Source organism: Sander lucioperca, chromosome 5, assembly GCF_008315115.2.
Source record: "Sander lucioperca isolate FBNREF2018 chromosome 5, SLUC_FBN_1.2, whole genome shotgun sequence".
Taxonomy (NCBI): domain Eukaryota; kingdom Metazoa; phylum Chordata; class Actinopteri; order Perciformes; family Percidae; genus Sander; species Sander lucioperca.
This window is the reverse complement of record NC_050177.1, coordinates 10,325,124-10,348,321: the sequence shown is the minus strand read 5'-3', so window position 1 is coordinate 10,348,321 and position 23,198 is coordinate 10,325,124. Positions and strand designations below refer to the sequence as shown.

General features: G+C 38.7%; 1 protein-coding gene across 1 annotated transcript in view; it reads left to right on the top strand.

The window, feature by feature from the left end:
- The first annotated feature begins 21,894 nt into the window (after nt 1-21,894).
- si:ch211-195m9.3 overlaps nt 21,895-23,198 on the top strand; it is a 39,113-nt gene continuing 37,809 nt past the window's right edge. Inside the window, exons 1-2 of the mRNA XM_031296686.2 lie at nt 21,895-22,014; nt 22,111-22,143. Coding sequence (XP_031152546.1) covers nt 21,966-22,014; nt 22,111-22,143 — 82 coding nt within the window. The 5' untranslated portion in view covers nt 21,895-21,965. The remainder of the gene's footprint in view (nt 22,015-22,110; nt 22,144-23,198) is intronic.

The following is a 23,198-nucleotide window of genomic DNA, read 5'->3' as shown; positions in this document are numbered from 1 at the left end:
GTACCTGGTGAGTGCATCCAGTAGACTATCTTCTGAACTTGGGCTGCCCAATAATAATATAAAAAATTAGGGAGGGCTAAACCCCCATCACTCCTGTGCTTCTGGAGAAACTCTTTCCGAATCCTAGGGGTTTTTCCATCCCATATAAAACTGGAAATAAGTTTGTCTAATCTGTTGAAAAAAGCTTTGGATAGGAAGATGGGTAGGCATTGAAATAAATATAAGAATCTCGGGAGAACTGTCATTTTAACACAGTTCACCCTACCAGCCAGGGTTAGATGAAGAATCCTCCATTTTTGAAGATCGGATTTAAGTTTAATCAAAAGAGGAGTAAAATTATTTTCAAAAAGGCCTCCAAAGTTATGTGCAATATTGATGCCCAGATATTTAAACCCAGATCTTGCCAAGCGAAAGGGGAACGCAGAGTCAGGCATATGCCTGGCAAGTATGTTAACAGGCATGCATTCACTTTTAGAGATATTCAATTTATAGCCTGAGAAAGCCCCAAAATTGTGCAAGATTTATTATATATATATATAAGATATAAGATATATATATATAAATCCAGGATAACTGATAAAGCGAGGCTTGACCTAGTCTAATCTGTGCATCCTGGCTTGCTGCGTTTCACGAAGGCCAAGCCAGGCTGAGGAGGAGAGACTAGGTTGAGCCAGGCTGAAGTAATTCAGATAGATGCGCGTCCACAGCTTTCCTCAAAAGACCGCGAGGTCGATCACAGATTTACTGATGCCAAAATGGAGAATACGCATTGTACATACTTTATACAGAGTGAGCAGCAGCTTCTTGTGGAAGTATGATGACGTGAAACACATTATTTGTATAAAAAGAAAAGAAACACGGCCGCTGTAATGAAACAGCGAGAGAAAGCGTAGCAGACGATCACGGACCGACTGAATGTGTAAGCAGCCTAAATATATACATTAACTGACCACTGCTCTGAATTGAAACCGTCATAATCATTCCATTCAAGGATTAGGCTACTAATCATTTGCACAAATTAACAGTTGTACTCTTTGCCTTAAAAGTAAGCAGAAGATAATGTTACTCAGGAAATTTACCATGAAGATCAATTTTCTACAACGCTCATCTAAAGTATGATGCGTAAATGTCTTTTTCACTCTGTTCCTCCCTCTCTCTCATGGGCTAAAATATAAATGTCCTAAGTCATATTAACTTCCACTGCTCGCTTTTAATGCAAAGTGTACAACTGTTCGTTTTTGCAAATGACAGTGACTCATTGAATGGTTTCAGTTAAGAGCAGTAGTTCATAAATGTATATTTTTAGACTATCATTCAGTCGGTCCGCTATTATCTGCCACGCTTTTTCTCGTGTTTTTTTATTTTTTTATAGAGGACGAGTTTCCTTCTCTACATATTATATGCCTTGCTCCCTTTTATATATGGACATAGAAAATAAAGACACTGAAGAAATTGGACTCTAAAATCTAAAAACTATAGACTAAACTATCTAGAAACTATAAAGATAATTAAGTGATAAATTCCATGCACACTGTAAAGATGAATGGAACAGAGCATATTCATCAGTTATCAGCAAAATATAAGGTCAAAAACCAACGAGGTGTCCTCCCCCTGTTGTTACATGCATGTACAGTAGCCTACATCACTAGATAGTTACTGGTCCAGTGAACTAAGACTATAATTTAGGAGGATTGTACAATTAAGATATGTTCTTTAAATTGTACAATCCTCCCAAATTATAGTCCCAGTTTACTGGACAACACAAATTGTGTGCTAAGAATGCCAAATACCATGCACATGGAAGCGGAACAAACATTATCCTTATTGTTAAAGAATTAAAAAAAAAATGAATCAACTAAAATAATTCAAGGTGCATTGGTCAACTATAGAAATGTACAGCATTGTATGTATTGCCCTTAGTAACAGATTTAATTTAAAACACATTTGAAATGTTATCAGCCTTTTCTAATTATCTCAACAACTGCCATAATATATTAATCATACTTCTAACAACAATATGAACAGCAGTATTCATACAGCAATACAACAGTAACAATGACATCATGTCACATGAATAATTATTAAAAAAAAATAATGGTCACAACTTGAAAAAATAACAGTACTTAAAGGAACAGCAATATGCACCTGTTGTATTTTAATCCAGGCTGATAACAATAAGGTAAAACCACTGCTGGGTGAACAGAAAAGGATCCAGGATTAAATAAATCCTGGCTGTTAGCCTGGTCGGGAGCAGGCTAGCTGCACAGAATAAATCTCCATGGTGATTTATGTGTTCATCCAGGATAATGGGGAAATCACAACTTAATCTCTTATCTTGGTTCTGTGAAACAGGCCCCCGTTGTGTGCTTGGTGTGTTTTTGGTCTGCCTGTGTTTTTGTTTCCACCTGCATGTTTCACAGAGTGTGGACACGCTCCCCCTGCTGACTCTCCCCACACCTGGCACCAATCCCAATCAGCGCAGCTACAAAATTCTGCTCCGTCATCTGCCTTCAAATACCAGTCTGACTTTCCTCTCCTTGCCGGATTGTTGCTTAGGCCTACCACTGAGTATGCACATTCACCAGCCTTCGATATTTGTACTGTAGTTTCTTGTCTCTGTACTTACCTGTCTGTCCTGTTTCCTGACGTGACTAACTGGAAGATCTCTGTCCTCAGAAATAACCCACCTTCGGAATCATCAATCAATCAACATGTATTTATATAGCACTTTACAGCAACCAGCAGGTATCCAAAGTGCTTTACATCAGCAACCAAAATAAAACAACATATCATACAAAAAAAAAAGAATGAAACATAGAAAACAGTCAAATCAGAAAAGGTTACATAGAAACAGGAGGAGGAAAGGGAAATTGTCACACCACTACTACATGTTAAAAGCCATTCTAAACAAATAGGTGTTGAGTTTGGATCTAAAAAGAGCTACATCTGTAATAGTATGAATATCAGGAGGTAACTTGTTCCAGAGTCCGGGGCAACAACTGCAAAAGCCTGATCACGCCACCGTTTATACCTTGACCTTGGGACTTCTAATCATCAGCTACCAATAAGCCACGCCACGCACTGGATCCTCGAGTCTGCAGCCGCACTGAGGAACACAGCCCAGACCCCAAGTCATCTTTGGACCCAGCACCCCCAGTGCCAGCTCACTCTCACTGTTTCAATAAAATAAGATTCTTTACCACCGACTCCAGTCTGCGCCTGAGTTCTGGTCCTGAACCTGCAGAGACTTGAACGTCAGAATATAAATTTCTCCATATACTGAAACAAGCAGCTGCTTGGATCTTATGTGTCACCAGACCTCTCTTTTTTCATTCAACCTTTAGCCTATATAGCCTAGGCTATGTATGGTGGTTAAGAAATCAGGGGAGTGGAGAAAAGGCAACGCCTCGTAGATGTTTATGCTATACTTTTGGGGTAGCCTGCTTCCAATCGGTTCATTTAGGAAAATCAAATCTACATTGCACATATTACTGTTCCCTGTACACATTGATTACTTTATGAACATATAAGGCAACGTTTCTATAAAGCCTATAGCCTAATAACATTTCTTTGGAGGTTTTACATTTGTATGGCGGTCTATAGGCTAGTGTGTCACAGTGGCGGATCTAGAACATTTTACATAGGGTGGCAAAGGGGGAGCAAGAGGTCTTGGCAGGGTGGCATGGGTAGACGGTACGTGGTAATCCCTATATGTAAATGGCTTTAACAAAACAAACACAAAAATACTTTTAAACTAGGGTAGTTATTCTTTAATCATGCCCTTACACACTACAAGCATTTTTAATTCACAACAGGAATAAGCCCAGTGTTCAAACAAAACAAAACTGTGCATCTTTTAAAAAGTAAAAGTATAAAAAGCAAAATGAAAATATAAAATAAAAAGTACAATAATTGTGTCCAATATGCAGTGGACTACAAGTATAAAACAGCAGATAATACTCAAGTACTTATTATAATTAAAAACTTATAATTACAGTCCACAAATGACCCACGATCACCCATCTTTTTTAGGAAAGCTTAAGGCGAAGGTTGTTGTGCTTTGCAGCAAAACGTTTCACAAACTTATGTAAATATATTGCTTTTGCACGCTGTTTCACAATACTGAGAACAGCCAGATTTCTCAGACGGTCATCTGCCATGGTTGCGCACGTGTGGTTTTTTACAAGCTTCAAAGTTGAAAAGCTTCGCTCACACCCAGCAGTATTCACAAGTAAAACGATAGAGATCTTGCACAGGAAAAAAAGCTCAAAGGAAACCTCCTTAAAAAGTGCCAAGAATGTCACAAACTCATTCAGACTGGACGGGTTTACTTTGCCATTTGCTCTGTTTCTTTCAAGAAGTTTTTTTTGCCTGGTGTATCTCAGTTTCAGAGCCATATTCCTAAGCCACTAACAAAACCAATTCTTCCTTTTTAGAAGTCATTGTTTGATGGGTTTAACCCTTGTGTTGTCTCCCCGTCGACCATGCAACTTTGTGTTTTTCTGGGTCGAAATTTCAAACGTTTTGTTGTTCTTTTTTCTACACTTTTCTCGACGTTTTTGTCGAGTTTATTCCAATATTTTTGTCACTTTTTTCCAATTTTTTTGTCACTTTTTTTGGAAAAAAGATTCTTGCTTTTTTCAATGTTTTTTCCACTTTTTTGTAAAGTTTTTAACACTTTTTTGTCACTTTTTCCAATGTTTTTTCCACTTATTCCCAATTTTTTTTGTCACTTTTTTTTAACAAGTTTTTGTCACCTTTGGCGATGTTTTTGATATCACTTTTTCCCAATTTTTTGGTCACTTTTTTTCAGCGTTTAAAAAAAACGTTTTTGTCGATTTTTTTCCTGCATTTTTGTAGCTTTTTCCAGCATTTGTCACTTTTTTCAACGTTCTTTTGTCATAGTTCTGATATAGAACGTTTTTGTAAACGGGTCAAATTTGACCCGAGGACAACAGGGTGGTTAAAGCTTGTATACCCCTCATCTTGCTGCTAGAGTTTGAAAAGCACCTGTCCACCTCACTGATCATTGAGTCTATGATGGGAATGAATATACCTATTCTAAAGGCATCTTTGCTGTCAACATGTATTTGCTGTCCAAACGTAGATGTTACAAGAGTATCATGTAGTCTCTTAGATGTGTGTTTGGTTCTTTTTGATTTGACAATGGTAGAAATGTTGCAACCATTGCATGTCTCAATTGCTGTACTCCACAGCTCATTAAAGCTCACCTCTTTGCGATAATCTTCCAATGTCTGTCTGGGGTTGCAATTTTACACTACATGGACATAGCCAATGCATAAGTGACATTACATATTATCCTACTGTACAGCAATTTATATGGAAGAATAATTAAACATACCATGTGGTCCAGGGGGAATTGAAGGTCTACCCTCTTCCTCTCTGTCATCTTACTCATCCTGATCACTCCCTGCCTCTGTCCCTCTCTCTGAATCTGGACCCTCCTCTTCATCCCTCACTGATTCTTCTTTTTCCTCGTCTCCTTCACTTATTTCCTCTTCTCCGTCACTTATTTCCTCATCTCAATCTGTGGTCTTCTTCTGCTCTGACCCTCCTGGTTTCTCCAGTTTACTGCTTTCTCCTTCATATCCATCATTCTCTTCCTCCTGTGTACTTCTTTGAATTTTCTTAGCAAAAAACGCTGGCAATATCCCCACATTTAGCCTTCCTTTTCATGTTTAGGCTCCAGCTAATTTCTTCAGCTACTCTGGCCTGCAAAAGTCGATTTGTGAAAAGCTCTGGTTATTCTTGTATTACATTACACTGTAGGGCCCTGTAGCTAATACGTAGCCTATAACAAATTTAAAATCAGAAAAGATTTCTCACATGCATTAAATTGTTTGTGTTGAATTAAAAACCCAAAAGTGCAGCGGGTCCACCAGACCCAACGAACACTGGCTGAATAACAAAAATATGAACACCACACAAGGGTTTTAAAGAAATGCCAATAAACCAGAGCACGTTTTTCTCCCATCCCTAATTGCGTGGACTAGCCAGGCCCTCCTCAGCAGCGCTGTGGAGGAAGGTCTGACAATGCGAGACTACTGATACTTGAACTCAACTGCCAAAATAAATACAACCCCTCCCCTTCATATGCTCCGGCTCCCATAGTCACGGACCGATAACCATGATGCTGAAGCGCTGCGGAGGAGTAGTGTTGTTTTTGGCAGCCGTTTTTAGTTTTAGTTTTAGTCTAGTCTTTGTGTCAAGCTGTCATTTTAGTTTGTATTAGTTTTAGTCACGTTCATACTCTTTTTAGTCTAGTTAAGTTTCAGTCGACTAAAAGTCTGAGCATTTTAGTCTTATTTTAGTCAGAATTATCCATGACTATTTTTGTCTAGTTTTAGTCGACGAAAACTGATGACATTTTAGTCTAGTTTTAGTCGACGAAAACTACGACATTTAGTCTAGTTTTAGTCAATGAAAATTGTATTTTAGTCTCTTTTTAGTAATGCAATTCTATTTAACCCAGTCAACATAGTATATGAACCTAGTAGTATAGACAACACCAAGATTTTCTTTTAGCCAAACCCATTTCAATTAGGTTATCTTATTATATTATTGTTACCACTGTTATGTATGATGTATGATTCTGCTTTCCTGTTTTGTTTGTGTAGTATTCTGATGATGGTGTATGTTTCTGTTTCCTGTTTTATTTTGGTAGTCTGTTTTCTGTCTTGTCATGTCTTGTTTTACTTCCTGTCTTTTAGTTTTCCCGCCCGATTGTCTAATGTGTTCCACCTGTTCCCCAGCCCCAGTGTCACCTGTCTCGTGTTTGTTCATTACCTGAGGCCTGTACTACGAATCAAGATCAACATGTCCTGGATTTCTTTCAGTTATCCAGCTTCACCAAACCTAACAACCGCGGTCCCGCATAATCTGTATCACGACGCTGGTTAACAACTAGTTCAATCAACCCAGGGCTTCCCAATCCAGCGGCGTGCGCAGCATGACCAATCGCAAACATCTACCAGAGCCGCATATTTTACATAAGAAGAGCAAACTATAATTCTACATAAATATGAAGAACACAGACACGGTTTTACAGGCAAAATGCAGGAAGGAAAGATGGCATAAAAAGCCGACGCTGTTTTGCGTAAATCACAACGCTATCACTTCCAGTGGTGTAGTCTACGTGATAGCTCCACGATGTCTATATACCCACTTAAAAATGCCCAATGACACGTAACATACTTTCGATTATATTTTTGATAGATTTTGAATTGTTATCTGTGCTTTTTTCTAAGGTAGCCTATTTTTTATTTATTTTTTTTACCGTAAATTGGTGCATAAAAGTGTATCGGAATGCAGGAAATGAAGTCGTTGATGCTTAAAACTTCCCTGGGGGAGGACACCCAGACCCCCCACTATGATATGCCCCCCTCCTCCCCAAAGGCAGATTCTGGCCAATATACAGTACAGTACACCCACTATAATAGCCTACATTAGACTACACTGGTCACTTTCCCATCAGTCAGGCACAAGATCTGACCATAATTACACTTCTGCTTTCCATAAACTGTCGTTGCTTTAGCCTTTTATTTCAGTTGCAACCCCAGCAGTGGTAAGCTGTGAGAGAAAATAAAAAAATATCAAAACATAATTCTAACCGATGTGCGTATTGGCAACACACGGCTGAAGAAGCCGACAAATAGCCTATATGTAATTCCCTCCGCTTCAAATCTATATCTTTCATAAATATACCGAGTCGAGTATTGATTGGTCAGTAGGCGGTGCTTTTACACCGGTTGATCTCTAATCTCAAACATAACCTGCTCCCGACCAGGTTAGGCGTTCAGCATAAGTTACCACGGCAATTGAACCCGATAACAACTAATCCACCTTCGTAGTACAGAAAACCCTGGGTTGAACCTGAAGTTAGCTCGTTAACGCCAAATCTCGCTTCGTAGTACAGGCCTCAGGTGTATTTAGTCTTTGTGTTACCCTTGTCTTGTGTCAGATTATTCTTGTCTGTTGAACTTTGTTTTTTGTTAATAAATCCTCAACCTTAACCTACGCCTGCCTGCTCTCTGCTTTTGGGTTAAGGACCCAAAATTCCCTGAGTCGTAACAACCTTATAGACTCAAGAATACATCCATTCCAGACACGGAAGATGCTCTGATTTGAATTTACAACATATTTATTTTACCAACCAAACATGTTAGAAGTACACACATAAATTTAAATAAAATAAATAAAATAGCATCACATGACAATGCCAGAAAAAAAAAAATACATTCAAGTTGTACCTCCTTGTGGCAAAGAAATTCTGAGCACTAGTTGGCTTGTCCATCTTCTTGGGTGGGACTTGCTTCACTGGTGCCATTTCTGGAACCTAGCACAGGAATAGATACAATGTCAGGACAGATGCAGCCAAGAAAAAGAAAAAAGTCTACATAATCAAAACAGAAGTATTCTAAGCAGTAGTCTCGGGAGGCATGTTAATGCCAATAGGCTACTATTTGTTTAAATGTATGTATTGGTCTAGAATAAATGTTGTTGATGCCAAATTCAGTTCAGTGTGATTGCTATGTGAATGACAAAACTAGCTACAGTATTTGGCCAACAAGGGATGCTTTGTACACATGGAGTCAGTCAGTCAGGTAGGAACTAAGAACCCACTTTACACTCTCACGCTCAGGTGCCTTTCCATGGGCAGCTCCCTCACTCTGACGTCTCTCCATTAGTGCATGTATACCTCATTAAAAAATCGTCCACTCCCCCAATTGTTTTTTTTTTGGCTGAGATGATTTGATCATTTTGTGTCAAACTGGTGTTTAACACATTCCTTCCTAACCGATTTGCCTGGACTAAAAACAAGCAACTCTTTTTCTATCCACTCTTTGGTTACTCATCCTCCTCAGCCCACTTCCTTGAGGTCACACACACTTGTTTGGTCTTAGGCAGACCTGAAAGCTCCGAGGTTTTGTAGAGCAGACCTGGCGTGCCTGTAATGCCTCCACCGGGAAACATCCAGGAGAGAGCAGCTCAGTTCAAATGTCCACCCGATGCTCCTCGCACTGAACCCACACAAACTCTAAAAGTCTCATGTGATCAGGGTAAATGAGTGGAAAAGGGTGCAAGTCCCCAAATCCTGTTAAAAGCATTTTTCGCATCAGACATTTTGACTTGTCTTTTGAATGTAGGAACAAGTGTTACTGTTGTGGCAGTTTTGTAATCCCACTCTGACAATGAGGAACGAAACAAAAATCTCTTACAGTGATACATACAGTGTACAGTACTTACCCTGTAAAATCTGGGGCGCAGACTGGATTATGAATTTTTCACTGCTCTCTTGTACTTACTCACTTATTTACACATAAACAACAAGCTATGTGTTCTCCCATTCTTACGTGTACTTACAGTACATAAACAACAAGGCATTTGGTGTGGAATATAAAAAAGTTTCTATTATATTATTTACATTAAACTGTTATTTCTAAATGACTATTATTTATTTCCATTACAAATAACGACAAATGACTCTAAGACACATAAATTGTATCTAAGCAATTAAAAAGTGAAACTAATGTTACTTTGTTGCTTACCAAGCCAACTCCCTACAGACTGAGCTACTGCCACTCCCATTACTGTATGTGAAAATACAAAATATACACAAAAAAACCACAGACGAATAAAAAAAGAAAGAAAATTAAGTAATCTTATCTGCCCGGTCTTCTGTATTTGGCCACATGTACTCATTCACATCACACCTCATATCTTTTCTGGCAAGGCATTTTAGGAAGAATCTTTTGGCATGCCTTATCCACCCCTGGTAGCCTGTTCAGCCATGAAGTCTAGGCATCCATTGTTTGTCCTCATCCGGGCATTCCTCTCCCCAGTCCTGGTACTCATCTTCCTTTCCCTCCTGCTGGCATTTTCCATTTTACCTTCTTTGTGTTCATCTATATTGTTCCTTTTCCACACAAGATCCTATGAAGGTAAATATGGTGCAAAATGGGAGAGCTTGTAGAATACGATGTGAGAACTTGCAGAACAAAAAATCTGAACTTGTATGTTAAAATTTGCACTTGTAAAAATAAAATTTGCACTTGTAAAAAATATTCACACACATGTGATCTGAATTTGAAGTCATACAAAGAAATAAACATGAGAGTTTGTAAAAAAAATCTGAACTTGTAAATTGAAATTTGCACTTGTAGAAAATGTTCACACACCTGTATTCTGAATGTGAAGTTACAGAAAAAATATTCACAAATGTGTAGATTGATATTTACATGAACACAATGACAGCTGCAAACTTATAATGCAACATTTACTTGTATAGTTTTTTTTTTATTCTGGTTCATTTTACATCACAACCACAACTCAGTGATTACAACCTCTGGAATCTGTCACTGCAACTTCACATATGTGCTCTCTCGCATCACAAAGTGGCCAATCTGCGCACCTCGACTTTCACAACACTCTTGACGATACATTTGGTGCAAAACTAATTTGTACCTGTGGACTTAGGCTGTGGAGCTCTGAGCTAACAGAACGGGAAAAGCAGGGTTTCTATCGCCAGATGAGGGACAACTCTGTCTGGCTTATTTATGTAGCATGGAAACTTGGTGGAATAGCATGCTAGCGTTAGCTAACTAGCAGCCAGCCCGCTTCTAAATAAATACCTTTTAATTATCTAAACACTTTTTAACAGTCAAACTAAAACACTGGCGGTGAGCTCCACGCCTGCAGCCGCAGACGGACCGTCATCAGTGGGGATCGACCAGCGTAGTAACACTGCTTTTGCCAGAAAGCTTCGCTGCCGACCTCGACCTGCAGTCGGAGCTCCAGCGGGACACGGAGAGCCCCACATCCGGTAGCAGCGGCCCATCCCCCGGCCATGACCAGAGCTTGCTTTGCTGATGTTGTGCATCCCTGCTAAGAATTGCACCCGCTTGGGCAGAAACAATCATTTCTGCAGAATTCATTGCTGCCGAAAATTGCATCTAGGTAGCAAGGAAATGCTACTACAGAGTCTGATAAAACATTGATGTCTATAAACCTTCTAAAATCCTAATCATTATTGATGAACATGACAAAGAGATTTACTATTGCCTAGTTTTTAAACAGTACTTTGCCTTATAAAATCATTATTTTCCCTAGTGGATGCAATTCTCGGCAGGGATGCGAAACTTGGCACCTGTTACCCACTGATGACGGTCCGTCTGCGGCTGCAGGCCGTGGAGCTCACCGCCAGTGTTTTAGTTTGACTGTTAAAAAGTGTTTAGATAATTAAAAGGTATTTATTTAGAAGCGGGCTGGCTGCTAGTTAGCTAATGCTAGCATGCTATTCCACCAAGTTTCCATGCTACATAAATAAGCCAGACAGAGTTGTCCCTCATCTGGCGATAGAAACCCTGCTTTTCCCGTTCTGTTAGCTCAGAGCTCCACAGCCTAAGTCCACAGGTACAAATTAGTTTTGCACCAAATGTATCGTCAAGAGTGTTGTGAAAGTCGAGGTGCGCAGATTGGCCACTTTGTGATGCGAGAGAGCTCATATGTGAAGTTGCAGTGACAGATTCGAGAGGTTGTAATCACTGAGTTGTGGTTGTGATGGAAAATGAAGCAGAGTAAAAAAAAAAGTATACGAGTAAATGTTGCATTATAAGTTTGCAGCTGTCATTGTGTTCATGTAAATATCAATCTACACATTTGTGAATATTTTTTTCTGTAACTTCACATTTAGAATACAGGTGTGTGAACATTTTCTACAAGTGCAAATTTCAACTTACAAGTTCAGATTTTTTTTTACAAGCTCTCATGTTTTTTTTTCTTTGTATGACTTTAAATTCAGATCACATGTGTGTGAATATTTTTTACAAGTGCAAATTTTAACATACAAGTTCAGATTTTTTGTTCTGCAAGTTCTCACATTGTATTCTACAAGCTCTCCCGTTTTGCACCATATTTACCTTCATAAAGATCAGGCCAAATAGGTCCTCTTTTATGTAGCCTACTACCATATGGTCATGCGATTGACAGAATGAAAGAATGAGTTAGGTTTAGAAGATGATGTTATTTGTTCTGACATAGTGTGAACGCATTTGTAAATTTGGCAGTAAACATCCATTGTTTTGGCTTGTGTGTAAAAGAAGTTCAAGCTTTTTAAATTTGTGTTAACTGTATGCATTTTGTGTCAAAGCATGCAACAAGAAATGTGTTAATCGTATAGCCTACACAGACCAGGGCTCCAAACTAACTTTTTTCACTAGGAGCACAGTGGCCCCCAACTGAAAATTTTAGGGGCGCAACCAGAAAATTCAGGGGCACACACCGTAAAACAACATGCTAACCAAATATTCACATTTCTACTAATTTCCACTGTATTACTAATACTTTGATAATAGATGCAGAAATTACAATGTGCTGTTTCAAATCCAGTGTCACTTTTGAAGATGCAACATAGAAGGTTAACCAACAGCACCATCGTTGTCATGAAAAACAAAAAATATATATATATACCAGCTCTAGTCTACAATTACAATTAATTCAACTTAAAATTAAACATGCATTGTTTAGGCTACAACTGAACCAATATTGGTACAGATACCTGAAATTCGGTTCCATTACCCAACGGTACCTTTTTTTGGCACTTTCCCTCTATAATTACAAAATAGTTATTTCAGTTGTAAAAATGATTGTCAAACCTATTTATCCTATGTACTTAGAACATTATGTTATTTTATTAATTAAACAAAATCCTCCTCCTCCCAAACCCGTCCCTACAACCTATTAAATTGAATAATTATTCATTTCTTACTCACTGTAACTTTTATTCTTGTATTTGTATATTATTTTTTAGCCTGTTTTATTTTCATGACCGTTTTGAATATTTCTTTAATGTTTCATGTAAAGCACTTTGAATTGCCTTGTTGCTGAAAGCTGCTGTAGAAATAAAGTCACCTTGCCTTACAACCTCAGCCTGTCAGTCAGTCACCAGGGCACAGAACCACTGTTGTTCCCGCGACCGCTTTCGGCTCTCCATTACTATCATATCGCAGCAAACGCTGTCTGCGTGAAGTTTTGAAAAACTGTAACCACACTTGAAACCACTTTATCGGCATTTCCGTGACTCACTGTGACTTCAACAAAACTGCAGAGCCGACGTAGTTTGCGCTGTCCGCAGCTATGCGTTTATGTGCGAGTGTGTGTGTGTGTTTGTGTCAGAGCTCCGCTCTCTGTCAATTTTCAGAGAGGACAGATAAGCTTGAGCTTACGCATTCTCAGGTACCGAAATTTCGACGTTTAACGTGTAAAAAAGGGGGCAAATTTACTAGTCGCACATGTGCGACTGGATGTAAACTTCAGTCGCACACTCTCAAATTTTGGTCGCAAAATGCGACCATTTGGTCGCAGTCTGGAGCCCTGCAGACGGATGTTGTGCTAAGAGTTTAGGAAAGTTGTTAAAAGTATTGAAAAAAATGTCATTGCAGTCGTAGGCCTACTGTTTTAAACTGTGTTTCAAAATGGAATTTTTTTTTGTTTTGTTTGTTTTTTTATAGTTTCTGTTAGAAAGGCCGTGCCCGTGTGCATGAGTCACTGTGAACATTTCCAGCCGCAAGATAGATGTGCAGCCGAGCGAGACACCAGCTGTGTGTGATGTATGCATCATTGCTGAAAAAATGCGCTATCTCCTCTGCACTGGCGGGTTGGCCCTCCCTCAGCCTGATGCAAACACACAGGCCTGAGCTCCTTTTCCTTCCAGGGAAAGGCTCTCCTACCCAGGACCTGACTATAACAATTGACAACTCTGTGGTGGTCCCCACCCAGACTGCTAGAAACCTGGGTGTGACACTTGACGACCAACTAACCTTCACTGCCAACATTGCTGCAACTACCTGATCGTGTAGATACATGCATAACATCAGAAGGATACGTCCCCTTCTAAATCATCCTCTAGTCATCTCACGTCTAGACTACTGCAACTCCCTCCTGATTGGTCTGCCTGCCTACAAGTTCTCTCACACTACACCGCTCCTCCGCTCTCTTCACTGGTTACCAGTTGCTGTCTGCATCCGCTTCAAGACACTAGTACTTGCATAGAGGAGAAGGAGAAGTCATCAGTTGATCACTTATCAGCAATGGCAAATCTGGCTCTTTTAGAAGGCCTCTATTCGCCGGTACAACAGTGCACACATACGCGCACGGGCCACGGTGGAGCGCTCCATCGGATTGATTAAGGGCAGATGGCTCTGTTTTGCATCAGTGGGGGGGACCCTACTATACATCCACATACATACATACATACATCCACACCCCACCTCTGGCTCCTCATGCCACTGTACCTACTCTGCTGTAGCGTCCCTTTTCACTACACTGTAAAAAAAAAAATCGTAAAAAAACGGTAAAAAGTCTGGCAGCAAAGTTGCCAAACACTTACCGTCAAATTACAGTAAAAAACCTTACATTATTTTACAGAAAAATTCTTTTTTTAAATACAGAAATTTCCTGTAAATATTTTCTGTATTTTTACAGTCTAACTATTGTAGAATTAAAACAAATTCTTGTTATAAAACATTTCTAGAATGTTAAACAACTGTATAAATCTTTATCAAAACTAAGAAATATTGCAGAAATACCTTAAAATTACATAATTTAAATGAAAACTGCTGTTTTCATACGGTTTTCTTTGGTAAATTCACAAGATTATTCAATCCACAAGAACTCCCTGTTAAAGTACAGATTCTGGATGTAAAACACATAAAAATTATGTAAATGACTTTCAAATACCCTCCTTTAGGCGTTTATTTTATGATTATCCAATCTATTTACGGTAAATTCCTGTTTAATACTGTGTTTTTACTGTACAAAAAAGAGAAGATAATGGGATAATACCTTCCAGAAACATTGTAATAATAGTCATTACTTTATATAAACAATATTTGAGAGTATTTACAAGCAACTCTCCAATATATCTACATACTTTTACCATTAATGTATGTTGTTTACTTTAAAAAACATTCATTTATAGTTATAAAAGGCAACTCTCCAATATTTACATACCTTTACCATTAATATACGAGGTTTACTTTATATATACAAGCAATATCCAATATATACACATAGTTTTACCATTATTGTATGGGTGTTCACTTATATAAACATTATTTGCCCGTAATAACAAGCAACTATCCAGTATATCTACAGACTGTACCTCATTATTGTATGGGGGCTTACTTTATATAAACTGTTCTTTATAGTAATTACAAACAACTATCCAATATATATATACTTTTACCATTATTGTACGGGGTTTACTTTATATAAACATAGTTTTATAGTAATTTAGAAGCAACTCTCCAATATATCTACATACCTTTACTATTAATTATGAGGTATATAAACATGGTTTTATAGTAACTTAAAAGCAACTGTCTGGTATATCTACAGACCTTTCCTCATTGAAGTAGGGGGTTTACTTTATATAAACATTATTTGACAGTAATAACAAGCAACTCTCCATTATATGTACATACATGTTTATTTTATATAAACTTCATTTGACAGTAATAACAAGCAACACCAATATCTACAGACTTTTCTTATAAGTGCATGGGATTTACTTCATAAACATTATTTGACAGTAATTACTATTACTAACCAATATATGTTCACAACTTCCTCATTAGTAAATGGGGTTTTGAATGTACAAAAACCAAAAGGGCTATGTAAAAGTGCAATTGCATCAACTACTTTTACACGCAATAAATATATAATTTTTTCTGCTGACATTTTACAGCATTGTCCAATCCATTCACTGAAGATCCCTATTTGAGATGTATGATTTTAAGATGTATCATAACCAGAAAGTATTATAGAATGACCATTACTGCATGCTTTACAAAGAAATGCACTATTTAAACAGTGCTATCCTTAAAGTGCCCATATGAAAAGTCACTTTTTCTGGGATTTGGGGTGTTCTTTTGTGTCTTTGGTGCTTCCACACGCATACAAACTTTGAAAAAAATCCACCCATGCTGTTTAGAGTGAGCTACGGTTTCTGAATGTGTCCTGTCTTCATTCTCTGGGTGAGCTGTTCAAAATTGGCACGGCTTGTGACGTCACAAGCCGAAACGAGCAGGCTAACCGCAACCATTAGCTCGTAGCGTTAGCATGCTAACGCTAATGCTAACATGCTAACGCTAGCATGCTACCTCGTTTCAATAGCAAAGCTACACACACACAAGTTCACCCATAATCTACAAAAGAACTACTTACATGTGCGCCCTCATTTAGAAGTCTCCCAGCTAATCCTGCCTTGTAACTGACCAAAGTTGTAGAAACAGCCTTTCTTTTACTGTCTATGGAGCTAGCTAGCTGAATGATCTACATCTGAGCTACTGGGCATGTGCAAGTGCAATCAAAGATAGTACAGAAGAAGAAGAAGAAAAGAGGTCACTCTGTAGCTAAAACAGAGACCAAAAAGAGGGTCTGCAGCAGTGAGAGAGCGCAGCATACAACAATATGGTGTTTTTGAAAATTAAACCATGTACACCTATTCTGGTAAAATACAATTATGAACCTGAAAATGAGCATAATATGGCTGCTTTAAAGTTCACATTTGAATAAACTTATGGGAGCAAAAACTGTCTGGTACATTGAATTATAGCAAAAGGGGAACTTTTGAAAATTGGGGAAATTTGTGATGTCATGATATAATGTCTGGAGCTTTTCCAAAAACAATGATTGAGAAATATTTGAAAGATGACACTGAGATCACCCAGGGGATGTTCAGAGGTAACGGGTAGATTTTCTGTTTCAGAAATAAAATGCTAACATAGAATAAACCTCATTTGGGTTTTTTTTATTCTACAAAATTAGTTTCACATTCATTGTCTATGAAGCAGCTTAGTAACCTGATGACATCATAGTTTGAGTCTTACATTTCTGGTTTGTGGCTTCGCCAGAGAGTAGCTCTTAATCAAAATATCAGAGGTGAGATTAAAGACCATTGCACACCAGGGACGATTATTTCGCATGTCAATATATTTTTTCGAACTGTTGTTTTTGTCACAAGTAGTGTTACTTATGAGGATCACCAAACAACACGGAGGCTGCTGTCCCACTACAGACTGTACGTCAGCAAACTTTATTACTCCTTTCAACCTTTACAATGGCAGCATATGCCAGAAAATTCTTTCCGTTTTTACCTTTCACAATAAGCCCGAGACATATGCTACACTGTTTTGCAGAGGGAATTCAATTGAGTATTAACTGTATACTCAATTAGAGTTAGAGGAAACTCAATAAATCTTACAGTAGCTTAGTGTTACAGCTTTTCCTGGGACGTATCCGAAGCTAGCCCCCGTCCCTCACTCAGCAGCCTGGAAACCAGACAGGACACCTTTTGGTGCTTTTGAGGAGCTGCTGCATTTATTTGTTGTCAACTGCAGAATCTAGCTGCTGTACAATCACTTCATATCTTCACCACTAAACGTTAACTCTCCTCTGCTCCGATGCTCTCTCTCTTCTCGTCCGCTCACACCACATCTTCCGTCACTTTCTCTCTCTTCAGCATCTGTCCTACTGACATTGTAGATGAGCTGGCGTGTATATCCAAACCTTTTATTGAAAACTGTCACAAATTTGCATCGCTGCCGGTGTGAATAGTTTTGATGTGAAATATTCACAGGCGATAATTTTGCATATTGGGCGCTTATTCGTCACACCCCCAGTGTGTAACGGTCTTAAGTCACACATGTGCAAGTCACAAATCTTAACCTTCACCGTCTTGAACAAGTCCCAAGTCACTGTGTTTAGACTCAAGTAAGGCTGTATCACAAAAAGGGGTGTAACAATGTTACAAATCCAAATCCGGTTCGTTTTTATTTACAAGCACAGACCAGGTAAAGCAACCGTTAACAATGCAGGGGCCCATTTCAGGAAGGAGGTTTAACAAACTCTGAGTGTACCCTGATATCTGAGTTGATTTACCCTGAGATGGGAAACTCTGAGTTTTCAGTTTCAGGCAGCATGAATGGAGCCATGATACTACGATTCACCATGGTAACAACCACAAACAAACTGGTGGGTAGAATACTGCACATACAGCGAGTTTGAACATGTATTTAGTTAAAAAAGCAACACAGCGGCTGCTTTAAAAGAGAGAATTTGCGTGGGAGAAAATTGCTGCTAGAGTAAATGCGTTAGTTCCAATATAGTGTATATCATATTTAATCATAAGTATAATATTACTGGTGAAATGGTATTGAACCTATAATCTATAAAAGTCCTAGGCCTACTAATCCCATTCTGAGGCTGCAGCACCATCATCAACAGAACTATAATTCATAATCTTATATTTCAAAGGGTTTACATCATTCACCTGCAATACTGTGGAACTCTTTTTTAATGGCTCTTACGGTTGTGTCCAGGGAACACTACACAAACGTTTAAAAAAACGTTTCAGAGAGTCACACTCTTCTGACGGCGCTTTGCTACAGTAGCTTTACTAATATGCTCCGCATCACCAATGTTGTAAAGAAAACTGTTGTTTGCAAAGAAATGTAATGAGACAAATAATGTGCTGGGATGTAGAGCATGTCCACGATGGGTGACGTTAGTGATATGAGGATGATAAGGTTATATAGGCTACATAACTGATAGACTGGGAAGAAAAAAACGGTACCGCTCAAATAGGTATTTATCTGGAAATTAAAATGCGTCGGGGCCTCATATCATCTCCTGACGTATGTTTAACTCCCTGCAAGTAATACAGCTTCTACATCACCGGGATCGTCGACAAAAGGACATTGCATGTTTTGAGAAAAAAAAACGTTTATCAAATAAATATAAAAATTCATGTTTGCTTAAATATTAATAATTAGGGAAAGTTGTCAGTGTGAAAGTGTGATGAGATGGGGAGATGAGTTTTTATATTTTGTGTAGAATGTATTTTAGATCTATTGCTCAGATTAAATTAAAAAAATCAAACAAATGAACCTAAAAATACTCTCCCAGGCTAAAATGTTGGTTAACACAGTCTGATGGTTATAACTAATCAATGACACTTCCTAATCTTGTACAAATGCTGCCTGCAACGCTGCCTCTCTGACACAGTCAAAAACTGTTTGATTCCCCTCTCACATATCTGCCACTCATCACCTGTGTCTTACCTCAGTGCCTTTCCCCTAGAAGTAAGGGGATAATGCCCCTTACTTCTATCATACTTCTATCTCCTATTATGGCAGCCTGTGCCCTTTTGTAGTGTGTACATACTATTTCTCATTGAACTGTATTAAAATTCGGTATATATACGTCTGCCCCCGCCAAAATTCCTGCCCCCCTCTCGCCACCCCATAAATATTTTTCTAGATCCGCCCCTGTCTGGCTCTGATTCATGAAAAAAACATGAGTAAAATAAAAGACACTGCATAAACTCTGCTACTGTGTGTTTATTTAAATATAGGTAGGCTACACCATATGTAGGCCTATGAGATTACAATATAAGCCTGTATATAAGACTATAGCATACATATGTCAAGGATGTACATTAAATAAACTTCAGCTGGAGTCCGATTTCCCACGGCAACACTGTTGACAGCATCAGTGATCTCTTTCCATTCCGCATTCTTTCTACAGCCTTTAATACCAGTTTTCAGGCTGACAAATCTACACACGTTAGTGCAAGTGAACCTGAGATATCAGGGTTTCAATCTCCACCTCTGAAAAGTGCCCCTTCTTAGCCGGATTACGTCTCTCCATGTCGTAAATTGGAGGGGCGAGGCCTCAAAACCGAGAATATATTGGGGCGTGATATTTAAATATTATTATTATTATTATTATTATTATATATATATTTCTTGAAAATAAAGCCGCAATTAACGATCACTTGAAAACACACCTATTGTTTGTTTTCAAGTGATCGTTAATTGCGGCTACAAACAACAGGTGTGGTGTATATATATATATATATATATATATATATATATATATATATATATATATATATATAGGCCTAAGAGATAGAATTTTCAACTGAATCGCACATCCTAGTGCTGCTGCTAGTTATAAAACTGCATTCGCTTTTTTTTGTTTGTTGTTGCTGGGGTTTTTCCTGCCAGCCAACCATTTCCTAAATAGGCTATAGGAAATGATTCATTGCAGAACAAAATGTCAGAGGAAACAAACGAAATCTGTGATGTGGTTTCTATTTTCTTCAGTTTTCACACACTCATTTATTATTTGTTACCAAAAGCCTTCTATATACACCAAGAGTGCGCTTGTAGGCAAAATAGGCTATCGCTTAAACAATCCATGCAATTTTAATTTCAACTTTTAATTCGACTTTTTTTTAAGAGGAAAAAATGAGTTCGCACCGTTATGGGGCCAGGCCTTTTTCTTTGATTTATTTTTTATTTTCCTTGTGCAAACAAATAATCTTTGAATATACTACTGCTTGAAGGCTGGCATACTGTTCATTTGTGCAATAGGCTATATAATTTCGGTATAGCCTAGTTAGGCCTGATTATTTTATTTTTTATTTATTCAGGCCTTCCACTACGGACCTGCTTACAACCTCTTAAGGGAAGCAGTTCTAGAATGCCTTAATAAAGTTAGGCTATTTAGTTAACGTAAAACATATAGGCTATATCCTATACATAAATCAGAAATGTACAATCACAGTCAAAAGCTGTGTCATGAACATCTCTCTCATATTTGTCCGATAACCGCTGTCTCTCTCTGTTTACGCCCACAGCATGAGAGAGCGACCCAGTCTCACGGCAGTTCGTGATTGAAATAGGCCAACATTAGGCAGCGAAACATGACCCCATCACAACATTCTTCAAAATATCGTATCATGAGCGAATATATTTATTTTCGTGATGCCGTCACTAACTGCCGTGAGACTGGGTTGGAGACTGCGCTGTGGGCGTAAACAGCGACTGCATATTATGTGGTTTTAATTATTGGAAACTAACGTGTCATCATTAAACTCACGAACACATGAAATCATGTGTTCGTCAGTAGGGTTTTTGCTGCACCTGATTAGGCTACTGTACAAATGTGGACAGGATTTTCTGTAACTAATAGGCTACTGCATGTCCTAGTAGCTAGACCATACTGTTCAATTAAAAAGAAGAAGATCTAGGCAATAGGCTAGCCTACTTTATTAATCCCCGAAGGGAAATTCAGTTGATGCACTCTGTTCTTGTAGGCTACACAATACAGATGCAAATTATTATTATTTTTTTTTAACGTGGCTGCATGTTTCTCTTCCACCTGAGTTAATCAGTGTTGGTTGCATGAAAACAATGAAAAATTCCAAGACAGTGTGAGAAAAGTTATTAATCAGCACGATTGCCAAGGAGTCGGACATTCCCACAGGACCAGCCGAGCTTCGCGTCCGTCATCGATATGCTGATTTACAGGACTGCTTGGAACCCTCATTAACGAAGCCGGCAGTGTAATATTCCGAGAGTTGAACGTCAGAATTGAAAATATTCCAAAGAGGCTACTGAAACAAGCAGCTGCTTGGATCTTATGTGTCACCAGACCTCTCTTTTTTTCATTCAACCTTTAGCCTATATAGCCTAGGCTAGGGGAGTGGAGAAAGGGCAACGCCTCGTAGATGTTCATGCTATACTTTTGAGGTAGCCTGCTTCCAATCTGTTCATTTAGGCAAATCAAATCTACATTGCACATATTACTGTTCCCTGTACACATTGATTAGCTACTTTATGAACATATATAATAATAATAATAATATATAATAGGCTACATTTCTGTAAAGCCTATAATAACATTTCTTTGGAGGTTTTACATTTGTATGGTGTAGGCTAGTGTGTCACGCGATCTTGATTCCGATGGGTTTATAAGTGAAATATTTTTAGGTGCGTCTGACGTGGGAGGAGTGGCCCATTGGTAACCTATTATTTAGATGCAGGCCTTTCTCTCAGCATCTCTATCTCACTCTCTGGTGCAGCAGGTCAGCAGTCATGCCTCAAACAGGCTCCCAGATGCTCCCGCTATTGGCTCTCGGATTGGGTAGGCTATGTGCGCATCGTTGCCTACATACATTTGGATTTATGAGAGTAACAGTTTGCAAACAATGGAATCATGCTTGTGGTTATATTCTTTCAGTTTGGCTGATTTGCGACTCCACCACTATCTGTGGTAAGTAGTCTGGTGCTGATTAATTTCCCTTAATTGACGGACCTCAGGGCTTCTTCATCCCAGAGCGTATTGTTTGCTCTGATGTATTTGTTCAAGTTCCACACGTCCTCTCGTGTGCATGTATGTCTGTATGTATGTCTGTGTGTGTGTATGATTGGCAAGATTGTGCGTAATTCCGGTTGGGAATGAATGTATCTAGTTTAAGAATGTGATCTTGTCTCTTGTGGTTTAAGTGAGGAGCTGCTAATCAGTGCAATTCTGTTTGATGTGCGCAATGATTTAAAAACCGCCATGGAGATGCAGAGGAAGAGTGCTTAACCCTTGTGTTGTCTTCCCGTCAACCAAAAAAAACACTTTACCCGACGTTTTTGACGCCTTTTTTCACAGTTTGTTTTGGCTTTCTCCAACGTTTTAAATTGTTAATTTTTTCTTCTACACATTATCAGCGCTTATATCTACGTCCCATATTTTCTGATATAAAACAAAAATTGAAAACGGGTCAATTTCGAGATGTTCACAAGTCATTTTTTGGAAGTCCAAGTCGAGTCTCAAGTCTTTGAGCTCGAGTCCAAGTCAAGTCTCAAGTCTCTGGTCATCTGATCTGTCCCTAACACTGAAAATACTAAAATCTTATGAATTCAAAACATGTCCTGTAGCTACCATCCATACAGTACAGTATCAAAATCTGTTGTAGGATAACTTTATGGAGTCTATTTAAGACATCCCTCTAGCCCTCAGACCTGGTGAAATATGAACCCAAGTCTGTCACATCATATGGATACAACTATAAACATACAATGTGCCTGTTCCCAGCATTAGCACAACACTTTGCGATGGTTAGCTTGTTACCTGTGACGATATATGCTAAATGTAACGTCTCTTTCACTTTCACATTAGCGTGTGAATGACTGACCTATTTGGGTGCGTTTTGAGATGCCTGATGAAGTTTGACGTTGTTGATGCGACTTAAGTGCGACTCGAGTCCGAGTCTCAGACTCGAGTCCCAGTCTGGGGGGGGGGGGGGGGGCATTTTCAGGACTGGTCCAAAACTCTGC